The sequence below is a fragment of the Clarias gariepinus genome, chromosome 20, assembly GCF_024256425.1.
Source record: "Clarias gariepinus isolate MV-2021 ecotype Netherlands chromosome 20, CGAR_prim_01v2, whole genome shotgun sequence".
Taxonomy (NCBI): domain Eukaryota; kingdom Metazoa; phylum Chordata; class Actinopteri; order Siluriformes; family Clariidae; genus Clarias; species Clarias gariepinus.
Genome location: NC_071119.1, coordinates 3,351,466 through 3,373,813, shown reverse-complemented (window position 1 = coordinate 3,373,813; position 22,348 = coordinate 3,351,466). Strand labels below are relative to the sequence as shown.

Below are 22,348 nucleotides of genomic sequence, written 5' to 3'. Positions count from 1 at the left end.
CGCCACAGCTGAATACCCAGTCCGCACTACAACTTGGCAGAGGTTTTACGCTGAATGCCCTTCCTGATGCAACCCTCCCATTTTTATCCGGGCTTGGGACCGGCACTGCATCCAGTGGCTGGGGTTTGGGCACTGGCTGGGAATCGAACCCGGGCCAAAGACATGTAGGTTAGGTTAATTGACGTTCCCAAATTGTCCGTAGTGTGTGAAGGAGTGTCTGAGTGTGTGTATGTGTGTGTGTGCACTACGATGGATTGGCACCCTGTCCAGTGTGTACCCTGCCTTGTGCCCTAAGTCTCCTGAGATAGGCTCCAGGCCCCCCGCGACCTTGAATACAGGATAAGTATAGCTGTATAGTGAGATGAGTGAGTGAGAATGAGTGAGTAAACATGCAGCACTGATCAACATGTTATTGCTCAAATTATTAATTCATTTATATTATGTTCCTAGGTTTATTTCTCTACTTGTTAGGCCACTCTTTTGCTTGCTACCTTAAAAACTTCCTTTAGAATTTTAGCCAAGGAAAATAATAATCATAATCATAATAATAATAATAATAATTATTATTATTATTATTAAAGGTAGTTTTTAATGTTAGAGCGCCATCGTGTGGAGAGTAATAGGAACATCAGCACCAAAAATCTCAAACTTGATAAAAGTTCTTAAATAAAATTGTTTAACCACATTAATCTCCTTTATTTGAATTTACTGATCATACCAAGGAGCATTTAGGAATTCTTTAAAAAAATATATTTATAGACACACTTCTTTATTCAAATGTATTACTTATGTTAATAGAGTTACATACAGCAATAAAGCTAAAAATAACATATATATATATATATATATATATATATATATATATATATATATATATATATATACACAATACTTATAGCAAAGTAAATATATTATAAAATAAAAAGGAAAAATAAATAAAATTCTCTCTCTTTCTCTCTACACGCGCACACACACATATACATATATTCTGTGCATTATGTTCCTAACATTCTTTAAAATAATCCGTGTAAGCGTATTATTATTTCCAGCTGAAGTAACAATTTCATTTTCAATTTTAAACAGAAATGCTAAAATGTTATGCAGCATTTCAATATTTCAATAATTTTATTTGTAGAGCACTATTAACAGTTGCCATTGTCACGAAAAATGGGTATGAAATGTGTAAAAAAAACTATATATACATGTTGATCCCCAACACCTGATTTGGAAACTGATCCTGTTGGGCCTAAACACCTCCCTCTGTAACTGGATCCTGGACTTTCTGACCGAAAGGCCACAGTCCACAGTCCACAGAGCACTGGGGCCCCCCAGGGCTGTGTGCTCAGTCCCCTGCTGTTCACGCTGCTGACTCATGATTGTGTAGCGACACACAGCTCAAATCATATCATCAAGTTTGCTGATAACACGATCGTAGTGGATCTTATCAGTAAGAACAACGAGTCAGCGTACAGAGATGAAGTGCAGAGGCTAATGGACTGGTGTAAGGACAAAAACCTGTCCCTAAATGTTGATGAGACAAAAGATATGGTTGTTGACTTCAGGAGGACATAGAGCGATCACTCTCCGCTCAACATCGACGGCTCGTCTGTGAAGATTGTAAAGAGCACAAAATTCCTGGGTTTCCACATGGAGGGGAACCTCACCAGGTCCCTCAGCACCAACTTTCTGCACAAGAAAGCTCAAAAACATCTTTTCTTCCTAAAAAGACTGAGGAATGCCCAGCTTCCATCACCAATCCTCACCACCCTCTATAGAGAACCTATCGAGAGTATCCTGAGCGGCTGCATCACTGTCTGGTTTGGGAATTGTGCCACATCGAAGCGCAAGACCCAATAGTGGATAGTGAGGACAGCAGAGAAGATCATCGGGGTCTCTCTCCCCTCTATTGAAGACATCCACACCACCCGCTGCATCCGCAAAGCCACCAGCATTGTGGCGGATCGGACACACCCCTCTCACACACACTTCACACTTCTGCCATCTGAAAAAAGGTAAAAAAGCATTCGGGCCTCACATCCAGACTGTGCAACAGCTTTTACCCACAAGTCATGCGTCTCCTCAATACAAAGGGACTGGACTGATAATAAAAAAACACACACACTCACACAAACACAAATCACTTATACGATCTAAATAACATCAGCACTGAACTGATAAACACACACATGCACAAACACTCTAATCTACAACCTATAATCTTAAAATTTGTTCATACCGACATACCACTATATTGCACAACATTTATATTCTTGCTGCTGCTCAGGAATGTCAGATGTTTCCTGTTTCTCCTCCCACTACCTCAACTTGTACCTCATTACTACAAAAGTGCTGAAACGTGTAACGTAGTTGTATTTGTCACTTTGTAGCTCTTTGTTTGCACATTTGCACGTGCACTTTGTTTTATGTTGTTTCTTTTTTGTATAGAAGTAGTTTTAGGTTAACTTAAAAATAAATAAATAATGTAAATCTGTCATATCTGAGCTAGTCAGATGATTGGGTCTCTTGGTTAGCTACAGTAGCTGCTTCCGGTAGAGTTGTGTTGTTAATTGATGTACAGTATGTATCACCCCGGTCCTGGAGGAACGTTGTTTCGTTTCACTGTGTACTGAACTCGATATGGTTGGAATGAAAATGAAAGCCTACTTAACTTCATTTGAATTAGATTGATCAGATTGTCCCTGATGAGCATTTGTCATCCAGCAGAGGGCGCTGTTTAGCCTGAAAAATGATATAGAATAAAATAATCATTAGTTATAATAACTGAAAATAAATAAATAAATAAATAAATAAATAAATAAATACGTTATTTATATATTTATAACAATCCTGGAAGAGTATAATTAAAGTCAATTATTTCCATCTGCAGTAACACATCTGCATGTTCAAATTTCTTTATATAAAATGCAGCTTTTAAAAATTTCTTTTTGAATTTATGAACGGTTGAATGACGTCACTGGGCTGCTGTAACACCCCATTAGAGCACTAGAGGGAGCAACAACGTGCTTTTAAACGTGCTCTAAATATTATACAAAAATACTTACAACAAAACGATTTTAAAAAAATATTCTATATATATATGTTGCAGTATTATGTGATTGTAGTTAATATTAACTACTAATACGCGTGTGATAATTGGAAATAAACATTTTAATAAATCATAAATAGAACTTTTAAATGTTATATATACTAAAACAACCAAAACTAAGAGCTAAAACTATTGAATTCAGTCATATAAAAGTTGTATTAAGCAGAAAATGCTTTTAAAACTTCAAATTATGCGTTATTTAAAGTGCAACGTCTCGAATCAAAAGAATCGAATCTTTGACAGTCGATTCATTTAATCCTAACGCGTGCAGTTTAAAAGAATCGATTCAGTGAAGTGACTCGTGGAGAGTGGACCAATCAGCGGCCCGCCTCTGAATACGAACCAGCGTACGGGAGCCAATCACATCGCAGGAGGCGGGGCTTGTATGTGAACGCGCGTTGCAGAGGAATAAACAAGAGCGTGCGCGTCTCTCTGGATGTTCACGTGAAACTCACGCGCGTCAGGTTTGTCCTCGTCTTTCATTTTAATTGTTAATTGTTAATTGAGTAACACAGACTGGGGTTTGAGTTGTGCATGCTATAGGCGAGGAGGGTGCTTGGTGATTTGTTGCATTTAATAAAAGTCTATATTTTGGAAAAAGGTTGCATAATAATGATAATAATAATGTTATTACTTTTATTCTATTCAAATTTATGAACATTCAGTTTAGTAGGTTTGGTTTAATTAAAAGCATTCAATAATTTTCCAGTTGTTAATACATTTTCATAAATATATATTAAAAAATGTACCAAATTGTACTTTTTTGGGGGGGATCTGGCTTCATTAGGTACTGTGATATCCACATGCATGCTGAGTTCCTTTAGTGTTTCAACTAAGAACACAGTGCAATTAAATTCATTCATGTTTTCTAAACGATTATTCTTTATAGGGTCTCGGTGGCTTAACCTGCGGTCATAGGCAATTTAGGAAAAATGTGGACAATTTATAAACACTAATCAGATTACATCTGATTCTGTCTTTGGACTGTTGGAGAAACTGGCATACCCCGAGGAAACCGGCATGGTGGTGTAGTGGTTAGCACTGTCGCCTTGCACCTCCAGGGTCTGGGTTCGATTCCCGGCCAGGCATGATTCCCGTCTCTGTGTGCATGGAGTTTGCATGTGCTCCCCGCGCTTGGTGGGTTTCCTCCGGGTACTCTGGTTTCCTTACACAGTCCAAAGATATGCAGGTTAGGTTAATTGACGTTCCCAAATTGCTTGTAGTGTGTGAATGGGTGTGTGAGTGTATGTATGTGTGTGTGTGCCCTGCAATGGATTGGCACTCTGTCCAGGGTGTACCCCGCCTCTTGCCCTAAGTCTCCTGGGATAGGCTCCAGGTCCCTGTGACCCTGAATACAGGTTTAAGCGGTATAGAAGATGAGTGAGTGAGTACAAAGTTAAACTACATGGTGGCTTATTGGCTAGCACTGACGCCATGGACCTCCAGGGTCTGAGTTTGGTTCCCACTTCAATTCTGTTTGCATGTTCTCCCCGTGCTTGGTGGGTTTCCTCTGGGTACCCTGGTTTCCTTCCACAATCCAAAGACATGCAGATTATTTTGTTGGCTAATTGTAATGTGTGAATGCATGTGTTAATGTTGACTGGAGGTAACAAATTGGAACAAATACAGTGATCATACACCATTGGCCTCCACGGGACCTAGTTGGACTACAGAGGTTCCTAGGTGGATGGATGGACTGAACTTTAAGCAGCAACCCAAATAAAAGGTTTTTGTTGGTTCAAGCATGGAAAAGGCCACGACAGCAACTGCAGTCCGCCAGACAATTCAGATTATGAAAGCGAAAAGCGAAGCAGATGCAAAATGTGAAAATTCAAAACTGAATCAGAGCACAAAATCCAGCTGAAGCTTGAGCACATGCAAGATGACCTCATCTTTAACACATTAACATCTCACCCATTGTTATTTTCACACAAGTGGCCTGTATGACACAGCAGCTCCTAAGTGATAAAAGTGAAGGCTGGATTGTGCTCCCTGTGGGACATGTGAAGCCGATACAGTATTTATCACGGGTCTTACACAGTATACCAGTATAAGTACGCATCGTTGACGTTTGTAATGTACGTTGATGTACATTACGTACATTACATGTCTGTCTGGAAAAAGTAGATCGGATAAAAATGAAGTTTTGTCCTAAACAACTCCAGCGTGATTTTAAACTTCACATAAACACACATTGATCTGTACATACACCTTTGAAGGTTAACTTTCCATAGTCTACTTTCCTTTCTTTGGAGTAAACCATGCTGTGTCCCGCTTTCATTTGTGTTCTTTGAGGATTTGGGTGCTTTGTCTGTGCATTAAAGGCCGTTACTCTGTCTATACACTGTAAACTATCACGTTGATTGGCTCTGTTGAGTGACGTGTATAGCCACGCCCACCTCGAAGGGAAAAAAAAAACGCTAAACGCGTTTAACTTCAGGCAGATACCTAAGAACTGGCAAAGTTTCATCCAATTCTGTCCAGATGCTGGTGTGATGCTGTGACAAATTCTGGCTGGACAGACAGACATACAGACAGGCCTACAAACATTCAGACAGAAAATTGTCTGGGTCTGGTTTCTGGTCTTCCTATGTATGAAATTCATTAAAAGAGCAAGTTCTGACCAAAGTACAGACAAAACCTTTCTTTTATTTATATGGACGCTGGTGGTAGTCATGCATTCTGATGACTAGTCTCTCACACACACACACACACACACACACACTGAAGATGAGTCATGACTGAGATTCACTTCTGCTCCTGTGCTGCAGGAAGCATGGCATAAGTTAAGGCCTTGGATTGGTCTGAATGTTAGATGGAGTCAGGAATGTCCGGAGTTTAGCTGTAATTGCTTTGAGGTTTGGGATGAAGGTAAGATAGGTAGGTAGATGGAAGGTAGATGAAAGTATAAGACTGGCTGTCGTAATAAGGAAATAGCTGGATGGGGGGAGAAATCAAATGAACCCTATTAGCTAAGACCTATTTTTCATTTGAGGTTAGTTTCTGTACTGGAGTAACATAAAAGTCCATGTCATGTCATATGACTTTCTACATAAAAATACATACAGATCCTAAACACGAGTATATCTTCATATCCAATAACATTTTTACAATACCATTCTGTTCACCGCTAGCTGGATGAGAAACCCTAGAGCTGCTGGTGATGGACTTCCGAGCAGAACTGATCAGGAATTTCATCCGGTGACTGTCAGCACCTTTAATCAGATTAGTCACATCTGTCTGCAGCTGGCACACAGTCCCAATCCTCTGCAGTAGATCCTTTTTCTGGCAAACGTCAACGCACCGGGTCTGTGTTCAGTCCTAATGCCTAAAAGCCATGAAAGCAGGCTGTGTTAACAGTTTGGATTTGTTGTAATTCATCTTAAAGTACTCGGTGGATATTAGTGTGTATGCGTATGCATGTTATAAGAGCTTATGGATGTGTTACGTCTGCAGTGCAGGATGCAGCACAGGATTGTCTGAATGAGATTTTAGCTCTAAAGTTTCTTTTATCTCTCTTACAGCAAGTACTGGCAAGATGTAGAGATCTTTTTGGCGCACATTTTCCATTTCTTAGCAACAGTGAAGCTGCACAGTAGGTTGACCCATTTTAACTCATTTACTATTTATTGTTCATTCGGTAGATTTTAAAAATTAATTTATAAGTTTTTATCCTCACAGTGTCTATTATTACCTATAACTTGCTTCACCCACTCACGATTAGATTTCATTCTCGATACTGGCATCACGATTTGATTAACTCTCAGAATATTCTAAACAAAATTTGCATGAATGGAAATTATGATTGAAAAGACAGTTTTTTTTTCTGGTTCATATGCAATGCAAAAAAATTAATCTAGTTTGCTATGAATCGAGGTTTAATATTGCATTAACATTCACAAATATATTCATTCAAACATGTAGATTAAGTGGAAAAAGGATCTGATTCACATGAATCGAAACATAATGTGCTGTATAATATAAATCTTTACTAGAAATAGAGCTCCAAAGTTGGCTAAAATGGCAGACCTCTGCAACACAGTGAATCCTTGATGTGATGGAATCAATTTGGAAGCTCATGAAGAGCTATGGTTAAGTTAATGGTTATAACATGTATAACATGTGCCGCTAATTTGGCACAAGTCAAGCTCTATACACTAATCAGCCATAAAGTTAAAAACATAAACATTATAACCAACTAGGCAGCTTTAGCTCCTTAGAGCATGACTCCTTCAAGACTTCTTGGAGTGTGCTGTGGTATCTGGCACCAGGAAGTTGGTAGCAGGTCCTTTGGGTGGTGTGGGTTGCAGGATGGAGCCTCTCTGGTTCAGGTTTGTTTGTCTGGTGCATCCCATAGTTAATGTTTGATTGGACTGGGATCTGGGGAACATCTGGCTTTTGATAATGATGCATTGGATCTTCTGTTGAATCGGCTAAGACGGACTGGCCTTCGGCCCTCGTGGGCTTGGGTGAGCCTTGGGTGGCCGTGATCCTGTCACCAGTGTACTTAGATATAATTGGTGATCAGTTGTCGTTCAGTTCATCTGCCAGTGGTCATAATGGTATGGCTGATGGTGCTGTGATATTGATGCTCAATTAACCAATTGGAAATGAGTATGAGGATGCTTGCCTCGTCAAATTTAATGACAGAGTTTCCGATTCTCAGGATACCGTTTTCTTCTGCTGAGGACTAGCTGTTCAGGAAACCCTGGAGTCCAGGTGGATGTTTTTCTCGTGTGGGAAAGTGTTGGTGTGGGGCAAAAGTACTGAATGAGAGAGGGGAAGAAAGACAGAGCGAGAAGATAGGATCATTATTCATAGAGAGAGAAGAGAAAATGTATACTCTTATGCTTTTGTGTCTGTGTGACTGTACCGTCTCGGATTACAGTGATTTAGATTTATGTTCTCATTTTTACTCACCACACAGGTTTCAGGATTTACATTCACCATGCCTTAGTGCTTTAAAACGTTTTGTTGTACTATTTTATATTTAGCCTGTAACTGTAGCTATTTTACCCAATTTGTATAACCCATAGTTACTGATCTTATCTGTTTCCCCAATTCGCAACCTGGGATACCCCATATATATCAATTTAATCCAATTTATTACTTTAATATTTACATAGTGTGTTTTCTACTTCCTGATTTACATTAGAATTCTATTTCTAATTCTTTTTTACCATAATTGTTTAACTTTAGTTAGCAATTTCGTTATTTTTCTCTTTTTATATGATTTAAAAGTTATTCATCTTTTTTACAGGACAGTTAACTTGTCTTAAAGGGCATCAATTAAGCAAAATTCACTTTCAGTCAAGTTCAGCCAGTTAGATTACCTCCCTGTTGTGACATTATATAATAAGAACTCACTCCCCTAACCTTTAACTTATGTGCATAAAACACTGAAATTGCTTGTTTGGGGAGGAGTAAAATGAAGGGAGTTTGAATTATGAAAAGGTGCGTTATCTGAGAGGTATCTGAGACCCGTGTTAACTTGTTAGAGGAAATAGTCAAATATGTGACCTTTAAAGTCAGAGTATGTACAAGAGTTAATGAATGTGCCACTTTGAAACACACACACAGACACACACACACACAGACACACACACACACAAATATATGCATGGCCATCATCCCAGAAGATGTCCTGGATTCTTCTATTTACTAGTCATGTGTCTTTTCAGTCCTGTGGTTAATCTCCAACATGTCTTTTGTGTTATTAACCGCTAAATCTATAGCATTTTTTTTTGTGCAGCTAGCTAACAACTAAAGCCTATAACTAGGGTAGATTAGCTAAACCTAATTGTTGTTGTTGTTGGTCTTTCGACTTGCTCCCGGCCACAGCTGTCCTTCCACTCCGCAGACAAACTTGGCAAAGGTTTTACACCGGCTTGGGACCGGCACTGCATCCAGCGGCTGGGGTTAGGGCATTGGCTGGGAATCGAACCCGGTTCTCCCACATGGCAAAATATTATAAAAAGGCAGTAATTAATAAAAAAAAGTCAATGATTGGTGTTACGTGCATTTGTTTAAAAGCTGGTCGGAAGTACAATTTGTACAGCTTTATAAGAAAACTAGAGGGTCCCTGTGGCTCTGTCCGTGTGCAGATCCTGGTGCCTGAATGCTAGCATTAGCGTTACCTGCGAATGGAGTGTGCAGTCAACTCGCCGCCGCTCCACACACGGCTCCAATGTTTCAGCAGCTGATCCGGGGTTTCTAAACAACTAGCTTTAACAATAACTACATGAAAACAGTCTCAGGCGTTCCTCGCCGAATGTAACGGTAGGCAGCGGCGTCTGCAGGGAAAGCGTGACTCTCGTGGTGGGAGCTGACTGTTGGTTTTCCGCAGGTGGTTTCAGGTAGTGACAGGTAGTCACGGGCATGAGTTCGTAATAGTGCTATAGTTATGTCAAGGAGATAACGTTGTTGTATTAATGTAAAACCTTTAAATATTAAATATTGTCTCTGTATAAATGCAAATATTGAATAAAATTAGGTGTGAAAGGAGGCTAGCAAGCAGTTGCTTAACATTTCCTGTGTAAATATATATAGCGATTTAGCTAGTTAGGTCAAGTCTAGGGTTCTTAAGGGACACTGGTTAGCCATGTGTGTTAAGCTAAACAGTTTCTTCTTATGTAAATATTAATTAATAGGATTAGCATGGGATTAGCAAGTTTTACCTCAGCAAACTTACAGTCCTGTTAAATCTCACATAAGACTTTGCATGACTAGGTCTGTTGTGTGTGTGTGTGTGTGTGTGTGTGTGTAAACAATAAGCCTCCCTCTCTAGCCTTTAGCAACAACAGCTTTTGTGATCCTGTTACAGGGGATTTCCTTGTAAACTTGTGGCTAGTTTAATTTCCCCAATTTAACAACCTTGTTGTTTCCCTCTCACACACACACACACACACACACAGTTGAAAAACATTGTGCGTTCTGTCAGTGAATTTTTAGCTATAAAAAAATTGCTGCATGTTAGCTAGGTAATACCTAGAAATGCTAATTCTTAGCTAGTTTAATGTCGCCTGAAGGTCTTTTTTTTTTTATACAGACCACGTGAATTCAACATAAACGTGCAAATAAAGCATACATATCAAGGCAAGTACAAAAAAAGTACTGATCAATATTTCCTGGTTTGATTAGAATCAGTATATGTTTGTGTAACAGATTTAGTGCTGATAAGCAAAGTGGGGCCCAACCACGAGCACATGTGATGCTATAAGTAGAACTGTGCGAATAAATACATTATGCAATTCAATCGATCGATTGAAGTGTGTAATAGATTTATTCACACAGTTCTACTTACACTATCTAATGTAACGTGTGCTCCTGGTTGGTCCCCACTTTGCTCATCAGCACTCGGTCTGTTACGACTGTTGCAGAAGATACAACCCACGCCCATCTTCCGCAAAATATTTGCAACATGACCAAACTTCTGTGGCTTCTGTTGAAATAATGAAGACAGAAAGACATGTGCATGCACACACACGCACAAACACACACATAGACTCTGTCTCGAACTGAAGTCACATGATGTGGGTTGCTAACTGAGTTTCCGGCACATTGAGAATGTGTGCCTTCTATTATGTGTGTTCAGTTCATCTGATGAGTTGAAGGTCACAATGACGCACTGAACTTCACACAACTTTCTGCTCTGCTTTTATTAATATAAACACAATTGTAGTATAATATGGGTCAGCTTTGTGTGTGTGTGTGTTTGTGTGTGTGTAAGTGAAATGGGGAAGTTGTCAAAAACACCCTGCTTGTTGAATCCCTGGCTCATGCTGCTCCACACACACACACACACACACCCATACACACACAAACTTTGATGCAAACTGAGGTCACATGGCATGGGTTGCTAACTGCGTTTCCGGCAAATGGAGAATGTGTTCCTTTTATTCTCTGTGTGTGTGTGTGTGTGTGTGTGTGTGTGCGTGCACGTGGTATTGTGTGTTAAGTGGTAGGTCAACATCACACACTCCACTCCGGCTGCATTGACCCACACAACTATCAGCTCCAACTCGTTCTGCTGGTATTTATCAAACACAATCAAGCTTTAATGTGGCTCAGCGATATGTGTGTGTGCGTATATAGAATAGGGAAGTGATAAAAAGGATCCTGCCTATTAAATGCCAGGATCACGAACACACACACACTTGTTCAGGGTTTATATTGCTCTGCTGTAACACACTTAGATCAAACCAGGGGACAGGAGAAAGACAGCGCGGTGGTGTCCCTATGAGGCAGTGGTAAGTGTACATGTCTGTTTGTACGTGCCATTTGGTGGGTGTTGCGTTCTATTCTTAGTCATTTAGAAACGCTTCTAAACGTCCTACGCGCTAACACTGACTACTGTGGTTTAAATTTCACACTACGTCAACGGACACACACTTCTGTTAAGCACCGCCTTTATTCCGTGTGTGTCCTCTCTCTCTCTCCTTGTCTGTGTGTGTGTGTGTGTTTGCGATTCATCTCCGTGAGTATGGTGATTCAGTTTTTGGGTGTGTGTTTGAATTTACAGTTATGGATCAAAGCTATGTAGGCAGACTAAAACAGCAGCCTAGCGGGCATGACATTCAGGGATACGGCTAGGTGTGTGTGTGTCTTTGGGAATGGAGGGTGTGTCTTTTAGTCTGACAGGAGGATGTGTCTTTGAGCTTGACACATGATGTGGGTGTGCACTTGACCCAGCTAACGCGAGCATAGACGAATGCCAGTGACTTCCGTCTTGTACGTGTACTGACGCGAAGGCACACCCACTTTTGCATGTTTTTTTTTAAATAAATGCCCTCTGAGGTAGGACTTCTGTAACTTGTGATGTGACCCTGCTGCTATATTCAGCTGAGTCACGAGTCTTAGTCTGCAGGTGCGGAGACTATTTTGGGTTTCTTTAAGGACAGGGGGACTGGAGAGAGACTGAGAGCGTCTGTGTCTGTTTGTGTGTGTGTGTTTGTGTGTTTGCAGGATATATACAAATATATTCAGTGTAAACTTTCACTGGAACTTGTTTTAAAGTAAGGACCCGGGATACGCCTCTTGTCCAGGGCCACTTCGCTGAAGTGTGTTTGTTTATTCAAGTTTCCTGTTTTACCCAATCTTTTTTTTTTTCCCTCTCTCTCTGCACAGACTTGTGCGCGTGTTTTTGACTGAGGAGCGCCTCTCGGTGGCCAAGCCATGCAGATGCAGGATCTGATTTGGCAGTTCCGGGTGCCCGAACTGGGTGATTTCAGGCAATATGTGCGTAGTCTGCCTACTAACACTCTAATGGGCATGGGTGCGTTCGCCGCCATCACCACCTACTGGCTCGCCACCCGACCGCGAGCCCTGAAGCCCCCCTGCGACCTCGCCATGCAGTCTGTGGAGATCGAGGTAAACAGTAGGTCTTGCAGTGTTTATCGTCGGTCTGACGCAACCGTTGATTGTACGAGTCCAGAATCTCTTCCCGCTTCTTTACACATTCCATTTGCTACAACGACCTGAACACAGATTCCTTATAATAACAGAAAGAGAAGGAGATGTGCTCAGCCTGGTCGGTTGCCATAGCGACAGCCTTGGCAACCTCCTCCAATCTGAATATACAAGAAAGAGAGAAAAGCTCAGGCCATCGTCCTTCTCCTTTTGTGTCTTCATCTCTGTCTCTGTATTTGTGACACTCTGTCTCCTTTCATGTCCTACTTTCAATCAGTTCTTCTTTTTCTGGACATTATTTAGAAACACCATTAAGTTAAGTCCCTGTTAGACAAGTATGAGTACGAGCTAAGCCTTGGGTTTATTGCTGTTCGTACTGTATATTGCTGATTGCTAATCATTAATTAATTCATTGCCGTCAAGAATTTAACCAAGTACGTACGTATGTACTAAATGATAATGTTTTGCGTGATATTTTTCCGTAGCTCACATAGCTATTAACTTATACACCACACAAAAGAGCACACTTCCTAATTTTTATTAGGGATGCACCGAAATGAAAATTCTGGGCCGAAAACGAAACCGAAATTTTTGGATGCACTTGGCCGAAAACCGATACCGAAACCGAAAATGGCTTCATTAAAAAACATGTTTAAAATATTTTCTTTTTGTTTGTATTAAAAAAATTTTGCATATTGCAACTTTGCTGTCCTCAGCTGAAACTTTGAAGTGCTTCCAAACCGCCGACATACTCCGTGTTTGATGCGTAATGACAGCGCGAACGAGACGGGAGGATGGGAGAGGCGTGGCGACAATTTCGGCTTTTATTTTCGGCGCTTTCTTACGTTTCGGCCGAAACCGATAATGCTATTTCGGCCGAAAATTTTCGGCGGCCGAAATTTCGGTGCATCCCTAATTTTTATGAATACTAGCCCTGCCCCTATAACTCGAGCTCGAAACCTAAGACGCACACTTCAGTCGTCAGACACGTTGCTACATTTGCCATGTTTTTTCAGGGTGGTGAACACGTTCGCCGTTCCACCCTCCTGGACAGCGACAGGTTGATGACACACTTCTACGATGACGCACGGACCATGTACGAGGTGTTCCTGCGTGGAATCCGGGTGTCCAGTAAGTGTCCTAAATAGACAACCCCCCCCAAAAAAAACAGATCTTCTTGCTTGTCAGTTGAGGTGTTGATGTTGAGCACTATTTGTCTTTGTCCTGCTCAGATAATGGTCCTTGCTTGGGATCAAGAAGAGCTAAGCAGCCGTATGAATGGCTCTCGTACAAAGAGGTAAGACATCCTAGGTCAATCCTGGTGCCCATACCTCATCACATTGTAATCGGGCTACAAAACCTGCACCAGGCATCCCACTCCACCAGTTTGTTCCTCATAAATAAACAGTGTAACGAGTTTTAGTTCTTTTGCACTATGGAAACCTCTGTCTATCATTGTAGAAGCGTTTTTTTATTTTTTTTTATAATCTGTGTTTGTGCGTGTTTGTAGGTCGCATTGAGAGCCGAGATGATTGGCTCTGCGTTGCTCCACAGAGGTCACAGTAAAGCAGGAGACAAATACATTGGTATCTTCTCCCAGAACAGACCTGAGGTACACCTCATCATCCAATATTTCTTATATCTGTTCTAACAGTATTATGTATTTTGTGTGTCGATTTTTTGTGGGATAAACAGACTGCTCCGAAAGTATTGGAACGTCAAGGCCAGTTCTGTAGATTTTGCCATACACCGAAGACGATTGGGATTGAGATCCAAAGAGGACTTTGTGACGAAAGATCAGTATTCTGAACTGTTAGGTGTCTGGTTCTTGACCAAGAGCCAAGAAGAACTCAAAAAGAAGAACTCAAACCCAGGGCTTGAAGGGCAAGACACATTCTGTGCTGTTAATCACTAGGTTAACAAGCATCACCGTCAAGTCGTGTTCCAATATTTTTGATCACCAGAAAAATGGGTATATTTTTTAAGGCGTTATGTTCTAATACGTTTAACACCTATCAGGAAAGTAGAATGGAACTCTGACCAGTCATCTCACTTAAACGACAGAACTGGCCTTGCCGTTCCAATACTTTTAAACAGATGAATCATGTTTGTGATTATGTGGTTTCAGTGGACTATATCGGAGCTGGCTTGCTACACCTACTCACTGGTGGCTGTTCCGCTGTATGACACACTGGGCAAAGATGCCATCAGCTACATCATAGACAAAGGTAAGACCCACATACTCGGCCTGTCAAGACAAACTCATGCATCATTATTTTCCTGGTTTGGTTTTGAGTTAAAAAGCACAGAGCATGCGATTAGCCGTGTCTCTGTCTGGTCCGTCTTGCTTATGATCAATCTAATTTTCTCCAGCTGAGATCTCGACGGTGATCTGTGACGTGGTGGAGAAGGTGCACACGCTGCTGGAGTGTGTGTCGGGTCGAAAGCACAGCATCAGGACCATCGTACTGATGGAGGACATGGACAGTGAGCTCACTTCACAAGCAGAAAAGGAGGGCATCCAGGTCATCAGCCTGAGGATACTGGAGGTGAACACAAACACATGCACATGCACTCATACATGCGTTCATGCTGTAAGACCTACTGCAAATGTACACCAATGATTTCAGCTGAACTGAATGTGTCTTTTGCAGTCTCTCGGCAAAGCCAATCACAGACGCCCTGTGGTGAGCAGAATAAGATATTTATTGCTTGATTCTGAACAAATCATAACAACCTGACATGAATAATAACTTTGAGCCGATCTTAACGGTTGTTTTGCTTTCTTGTGTTCGATTTACCGTAGCCTCCTGAACCTGAGGACCTCGCGCTGATCTGCTTCACAAGTGGAACCACAGGTGTGTGTGTGTGTGTGTGTGAGAGAGAGTGTATACTGTATAAATATCTTTATTTTAACAGATTAGTACTGATTTATTGGTTCTAATGTTTTTTTATTCCTTTGCTAGGGAATCCGAAAGGTGCTTTACTCACCCACGGCAACGTCATCTCCAACTGCGCCGCCTTCATCCGCATCACCCAGGTAAAGCCAGTCTTCTCTAATTCTGAGCTTGCGTCAGGATGTGAGCTGTACAGCCACTTGAACTTCATTAGCATGTTTTAACACTTCGAGACGGATGAATCAAACAGGAACATGTGGCATTTTTGCACTTCGTCTGTAACCATTTCATACTCGGATATATTAACCGTAATAATTTTCCCAAATCAAAACTATGGGTCTGAGGGACGCGCATACTTTAAACTATGTTTTTTTTTGTTGCATTAATTACCAGTGACTATCTGCATGTTAATATTCTTGACCTGTAATGAAAAAGCCGGCAGTGAGTTGCGGAGACAGCAAAAGCAGTTCTATACATATACTGTATTTTGAGGAATATACAGGCTCAACGACATATGAATTTAATTTGAAATTTTGCAAGAAATTTTAAACAGCATACTGTACAAAGTATTTTCAACGGCTAAGTTGCGTGTACGTCTGGGAGCCATTCAAAACTTGTTTGCATCAGTGCTGAAAACCAGGCGGAGTGAGCTTGCAAATTTTAAGATTTTTTTTTTTTTGCTGGCTTTTTTATTTTATTTTTGCAGTTTGTGCAAGATTTAGTGAAGACATAGCACCATGGGTCCTGAGAACATTAGAAAAGACAGTATTTAAAGAATTATGAGGAGATTGTTCGCTTATTTGTCAGGTTGCAATTTCTTTTTTTGGTGGTATGATGGTAACCGAGGAAGTAAACAAAAACAAATCCTTTGTTCGAAATGATTTTATTAGCTGAAGACTGCGAGATTGACCAATCAAAAACATACGACATACAAAGCTACATTTCATCAACCTAAAACCGTCAACACCACAACCTACTGGTGTAACTTTAGTTCTTGTGGGAATGCCTCACAAAGAGACGCAATCGCGTTCACATTCGCACTTTTTGCGCGAATCACTGCGTTACATGAATTCCTTTTAGAGGAAATTCACTCGTCCCTTGTGTGCTTTGGGTTTTTGCCACAAACTGTTAACACGACATCGACGTTGAAAAGAGTCTCATCTTTTATTTCTTATCAGGATGGACAAATCAAGATCGTAGGTCTATTTCTACACGTGATTACATTCTGTCAGAAACTGAATATTAATAAACATTTGTGTACACTTGCTTAAGAGGTTTATGTCTGGGTTATTATCATTAAGTCGTCATAAAAGAACGTCATTCAAGTTCATTAACATTTCAACAACAAGTTTAATAAACCTGTTCACTTTATATTGTTTGCTAGCTAGTGTAGGATAGCGTCGTTGTTCAAGTTCAAAATTAAAGACGGCACACATGAAAACATTTATCTAGCCTCATTTCCTCTTTTATTCTCTATCTACTTCCTTTCCTGCTGCGTTTTGTGTATGTGTGTGTGTGTGTGTATGTGTGTGTAGGAAAAGATAAAGATGAATCGTCGTGACATTATCATCTCCTTCTTGCCTCTTGCTCACACGTTTGAGAGAGTGATGGAGGTACAGTGTGATTTACCCTGCATGTGTGTGTGTGTGTGTGTGTGTGTGTGTGTGTGTGTGTGTTTTTTACAGATACACTGCATGCTCAACCACACTGACATCCACATATCTTATCTTCCCCTCGCTCACATGTTTGAGAGGGTGGTAGAGGTACGTATATAACTGTCTTTAACATACTGTACATATATAAATAAACACTCTGGTCTACCACATATTTAATAACATTTTTGAAATGAAAAGAAAAAGCCAATCATGCCAAAACACAGCACGGAGCCATGAGACAGATTTCAGGAGGAAAAAAAAAATGTCATGCTAGACAAATAGGAATTCTGGACCATGAACATAAACTAGCTTAGCTAAAAGCTAGCTATTGCCTTTGTTATGAACAATAAAACAAAAAAAAGCTATTTAATATCACCAGTTATGTTGGTAATACTAATATTTTCCTCAGTTGTGTGGATTAAATCACTAATAAACAGTTGTATATGCCAAAATGACAACTGTAAGTAGAGTTAGCTAATCAGAGTTAGCATTTTAAAGTTAGCAACACACTGTGATATCTGGATGGAAAAAGCTAGCAAGTCTGTCTTTTATATTAACATTTAAAAACAGAGTGGCAGTGAAAACAGGACAGAAATGTTATATTTTTAAAAGAATATACTAATAAAGTTTCTCTTTATTGAGTCAGAGGGAAAGAGACTGTGTGTGACATTTTTAACATTTAGCATTTGCTACTAATCAAACTTGTTAGTGCTGCTTATTAAAAAAACAAACATGAGGGGTATTAAAGGTTTAAAGAAATAAAGATAGAGCTGATACCTGGCTAGTCTAAATAAAAAGGAAAAAACATTTTAAAATGTCTGTATAGCTATATTTTCCTCATATTTAATTGTAGATTATTTAAAAAAACAAAAAATCTTCACTTAATTGAAGAAATTAAAACTTCTGCCACGTCAGAACTGCTAGTATGATTGCTGTGTTTTGTTTCCTAACAGAATTGTGAATTAATTTTCCCGCACGCAGATTTGTGCAGTCGCGCACTGCTAACTTTGCTAATTCCGATTGGTGTATAGATTGTGATCCTCGTGCACGGAGCGAGGATCGGTTACTTTCAGGGCGACATCCGGATGCTGATGGACGATCTGAAGACACTGAAACCGACCATTTTCCCCGTCGTACCCCGACTCCTTAACCGCATGTTCGACAAGGTGAGGACGCGCTGCGACGTTACAACTCCATCGTGAATCACGTCCATACTCCTCCGTTTGAGTGTATTTGGTTTTGAGACGTCGAATATTTTGTTTAAAACACTGAGCTGTTTGTACTGTGTGTTTTTATGTAGTATAACTCGTTTAATTTTAAGAAGTTCTGCAGTTTCTTTTGTCGACATTAAAAGCCGTTTCTAACTTAACTCTTGCTAAGTTTTTGAGCCGATCCTCATTTTCTTGGGATTTGTAAATGGGATGTTTAGTCGAGCGCAGCATTTTTAAAAGTATTTGTGATGTATTTAGAAATATTAGCACACCAAAAACAATTTGGGTTAAAGAAAACAAGGAGAAAAATGTAAACACGCTGACTGTGTGCTAAGAATTATGGGTATGCTTGATGTGTGGTTGAAGTTGATGTACTGCAGATGTTATGAAATCACACACACACACAATTTCTCTGAATGTGCTTCTTGTCGCGTTCAGATCTTCGGGCAGGCAAACACGCCGCTGAAACGCTGGCTGCTCGACTTCGCCACCAGGAGGAAAGAGTCGGAACTGCGCAGCGGCGTGGTGAGGAAGGACAGCATGTGGGACAAACTCATCTTCAACAAAGTGCAGGTAGGTCAAGGAACCATGAAAGAGAAAGCTGAAAACTGGAATCAGGGCAGTTTTAAAGCGAATCAGGACGTGGATGACTGTAATAACGCTGCATCAGTGATGTAACGTGCTGTAGACGAGCTAGACGAATGTGCATTTGCTCTGCTGTAGATTAATCCTAAATCCCTTTGTAACTTATACACCTTATGTATTGCACGTATTCTGTGTAGGTGAGCCTGGGTGGGCGTGTGAGGCTGATGATCACCGGCGCCGCGCCCGTTTCCCCTACAGTGCTGACGTTCCTGAGGGCCGCCCTCGGCTGCCAGGTGAACTATCACACCTACGTCGTTCTATCACCTGACTTTTTTTTTCCGACGGGTTGCTGTTCATGCACCATTTTAAAGAGTGTGTTGTGTGTGACAGTTTTATGAAGGTTATGGACAGACCGAGTGCACTGCAGGATGCTCCATGTCTCTGCCAGGAGACTGGACGGCAGGTAACACTACTGTACCTCACACACAGGGTGAAGACATATAGTATGTGTACACAAACCTGCTATGGTGTGTGTGTGTGTGTTTTAGGTCACGTGGGACCTCCTTTACCGTGTAATTATATTAAACTGATAGACGTGGCAGAGATGAGCTACTACGCGGACAACGGTGAGGGGGAGGTAAGTCGTCGCGACGTTTTACTACTCTGTAAGCGAAGTTGTGATCACTACATATGGTGTTGATCTGTGTCTCGTCTTTTAGGTGTGTGTAAAAGGACCGAACGTCTTCCAGGGATATCTGAAAGATCCGGAGAAGACTGCGGAGGCCATCGATAAAGACGGCTGGCTGCACACGGGTGACATCGGCAAATGGCTTCCGGTACATTCCACGTTTAGCGTTTAAAGTTCAGACGCTAGCTAAACTGTTTCTGTTTTCCTTCTTCCTCTTTAATCGTATCTTGTGTGTGTGTGTGTGTGTGTGTGTGTGTGTGTTACAGAATGGCACTCTGAAGATCATAGACAGGAAGAAGCACATCTTTAAGCTGGCTCAGGGCGAGTACATCGCTCCCGAGAAGATCGAGAACGTCTACATTCACAGCGACCCCGTGGCTCAGGTCTTCGTCCATGGAGAGAGTCTGCAGGTCCTAAACACACACACACACACACACACACCGACACACACACTCTCAGGATGCAGTGAAACTGGTCAAAGGTGCATGTGAGTAAATGTTAATGCATTGTGCTTTCTGTAGTCGTGTTTAGTGGGGATTGTAGTACCAGACCCTGACATGCTTCCAGGATGGGCGAAGAAAAGAGGACTCGTGGGATCCTACCTCGAGCTGTGCAAGAGCAAGGTAACACACACACACACACACACACACAGTGTAACAATGTAACATCATCGCAAGGTCTGAGATCGGAGACTTCCTCCATAAATGTTCTTACACAAAGAGGATCTTCAATATACACAATAAACAACTGGTTCACCACTGGGGATTATTACTGTTTGTCTGGTGTGTGTATGTGTTTTAAACCAAGACTTCTTCATTTGTGTCTGTTTGGACAGGAAGTGAAAAACGCCATTTTAGAGGACATGCTGCGGTTAGGGCAGGAGGGAGGCCTGAAGTCCTTCGAGCAGGTCAGCTGATGGTTGCGTTCAGAAGCACTAAGTCCTGTTTAGAAGTTTGGAATCTTACCTTTTTTTTAAGCTTTCACGTTCATGCCTACTTTATTTGTGTCCAGGTGAGAGACATCGCCGTGAGCCCTGTGCTGTTCTCCGTGCAGAACGGCCTCCTCACGCCCACCCTGAAGGCTAAGAGAACCGAGCTGAGGAACCACTTCAAAGAACAAATCGCTCAGCTTTACGCCAAGATCAGGATGTAGGCACAAACTCAGAAGGTGGAGAAAGCCGGAGAGGAAGAGGACGAGGAGTGGGAGTGGGGTGGGACATGATTGGAAACTTTCTTAAAACCCATCAGCTCCTAATTAAGTGCAGTTATAATGATGTCCACTTGGTGGCGCTATCCAAAAACACTCCAGCCTATGGTATTTAGGTAACCAGTGTGATTTTTATTATATACAATGCCTTCAGGCCGGTAAAGGCCTTCCGTCCATCAAAAAAAAAAATTGCAGGAACAGATAAAAGGTAAAAATGCACCTAAACTTAAAAAAATAATAAAAAATTCACTCCAGTTTAAAAATGTTTATTTTTTTTCTCCAAAGCTGTTGCTTTAAAATGTCCTTTTATTGAAATCAATACTCTAATTAAATTCTACCTTTCGGTTGATCGATTTTTCAAAATTTCTGTAATATCTTTAAAAACTGTATTAGTTTAGTCGTTAGCTTGTGTACGCTGGTTGATCTACCTGCTGAGTCGCGCTGGTCTCTTTCTCTGTGCCATGTGCTGATTGTACAGTATACAAAACATTTCTGTGTAGTGCCAAAGACGTGACATCACCACGTCAGATTACATTTGTAGCGTTGACGCAAACCTTTTTTTTTTTTTTGTCATGAATAGTTAAAACTCAAACATGATTTTATTATATTTTAGAGCCGGACATATTTTCCATGTGACACGTTTTAAACGAAGGGGGAAAAATCCGTCCTTTATTATTTGGTTGTGGGGAAATAATCAATGTTAGGAAGTTGATTATTTGTTCTAACATGTTCCGAAATGTGTTTTATTCCTTTTACACCGCAGCAGTTTAATTAATCACAACATACCCTTTATATATTTATACTTTGGTTTGACGTTCATGGAGCAGCCGTAACACTAGTTAGTTCCTGTTCTGGATATGTTATAGCTGTTAGTTTCCTTTCTCTTTAGAAGACAAAAACAAGCAGACTGTAAGAAGCACAAACTCCTGAACGGCATTTTAATCCGTTAGCGCGGATCGCTTGTCGTACACGTCATCACAAAACTATAGAAACGCATTAGAACAAGTACATAGCTGCACTGATCTGATGTTTTAGATGAAGTTCATTTCAATCAAACGCTTATCTAACATGCCTAAGCAGGGTATAAGTTTTAGATACATTTATCTGAGACATTGGTTCATTAAGAAAAAAAAAATCTAAAGTTGCAAGTAAATAACGCTGCCGCTTCTGTTCTACGAAATGTTTTGTACAGATCTATTTATGTTCTAAATATATATATTTTGTGTATAACAATTGCAGTACTGTAACAGTCTTTGTGAAATAAATTAATGTATTGCATTTAAAGATGTTTTCATTCATAAGGATTTTTTATTTTTATTTTACAAGTTTGTATTACTAGAGAAAAAGATCCAAATTTAAACATTATTTATTCAGAATATTCAAACATATTCAGATTTAAAATTATTATTATTAATTAGATTATTTATAAAGTAGAAATCGCACACACACAAGTTTTACTTATTTTTGAATTAAATAAGTAAAAGTTTCCTTTGATATTACTAATAATGTATGAGAAGAAACACCATTTTTATTAGTTTAATATTTATGACCCCCAAAATTTAGACAATACCAGGGATAGCCCCAAATAACAA

At 40.4% G+C, this 22,348-nt stretch overlaps 1 protein-coding gene across 5 annotated transcripts; it reads left to right on the top strand.

The window, feature by feature from the left end:
• Positions 1 to 3,513: 3,513 nt before the first annotated feature.
• Positions 3,514 to 22,034, top strand: acsl1a (acyl-CoA synthetase long chain family member 1a). Of its 5 annotated transcripts, none has more exons than XM_053479907.1 (21): positions 3,514 to 3,570; positions 12,233 to 12,475; positions 13,531 to 13,645; positions 13,747 to 13,811; positions 14,025 to 14,126; positions 14,643 to 14,742; positions 14,888 to 15,063; positions 15,169 to 15,201; positions 15,321 to 15,372; positions 15,481 to 15,554; positions 17,097 to 17,174; positions 18,098 to 18,232; positions 18,716 to 18,850; positions 19,060 to 19,155; positions 19,253 to 19,325; positions 19,411 to 19,499; positions 19,582 to 19,698; positions 19,817 to 19,960; positions 20,072 to 20,173; positions 20,386 to 20,457; positions 20,562 to 22,034. In XM_053479907.1, exons 2-21 carry the CDS (start codon positions 12,281 to 12,283, stop codon positions 20,700 to 20,702), a joined length of 2,094 nt encoding a protein of 697 aa, XP_053335882.1. In that variant the 5' UTR covers positions 3,514 to 3,570; positions 12,233 to 12,280; the 3' UTR covers positions 20,703 to 22,034. The 5 variants fall into 5 exon arrangements, with proteins under 5 accessions (XP_053335882.1, XP_053335881.1, XP_053335880.1 ...); XM_053479906.1 differs by lacking the exons at positions 3,514 to 3,570; positions 17,097 to 17,174 and adding exons at positions 11,065 to 11,355; positions 16,947 to 17,024; XM_053479905.1 differs by lacking the exon at positions 3,514 to 3,570 and adding an exon at positions 11,066 to 11,355.
• The last annotated feature ends 314 nt before the right edge of the window (positions 22,035 to 22,348 follow it).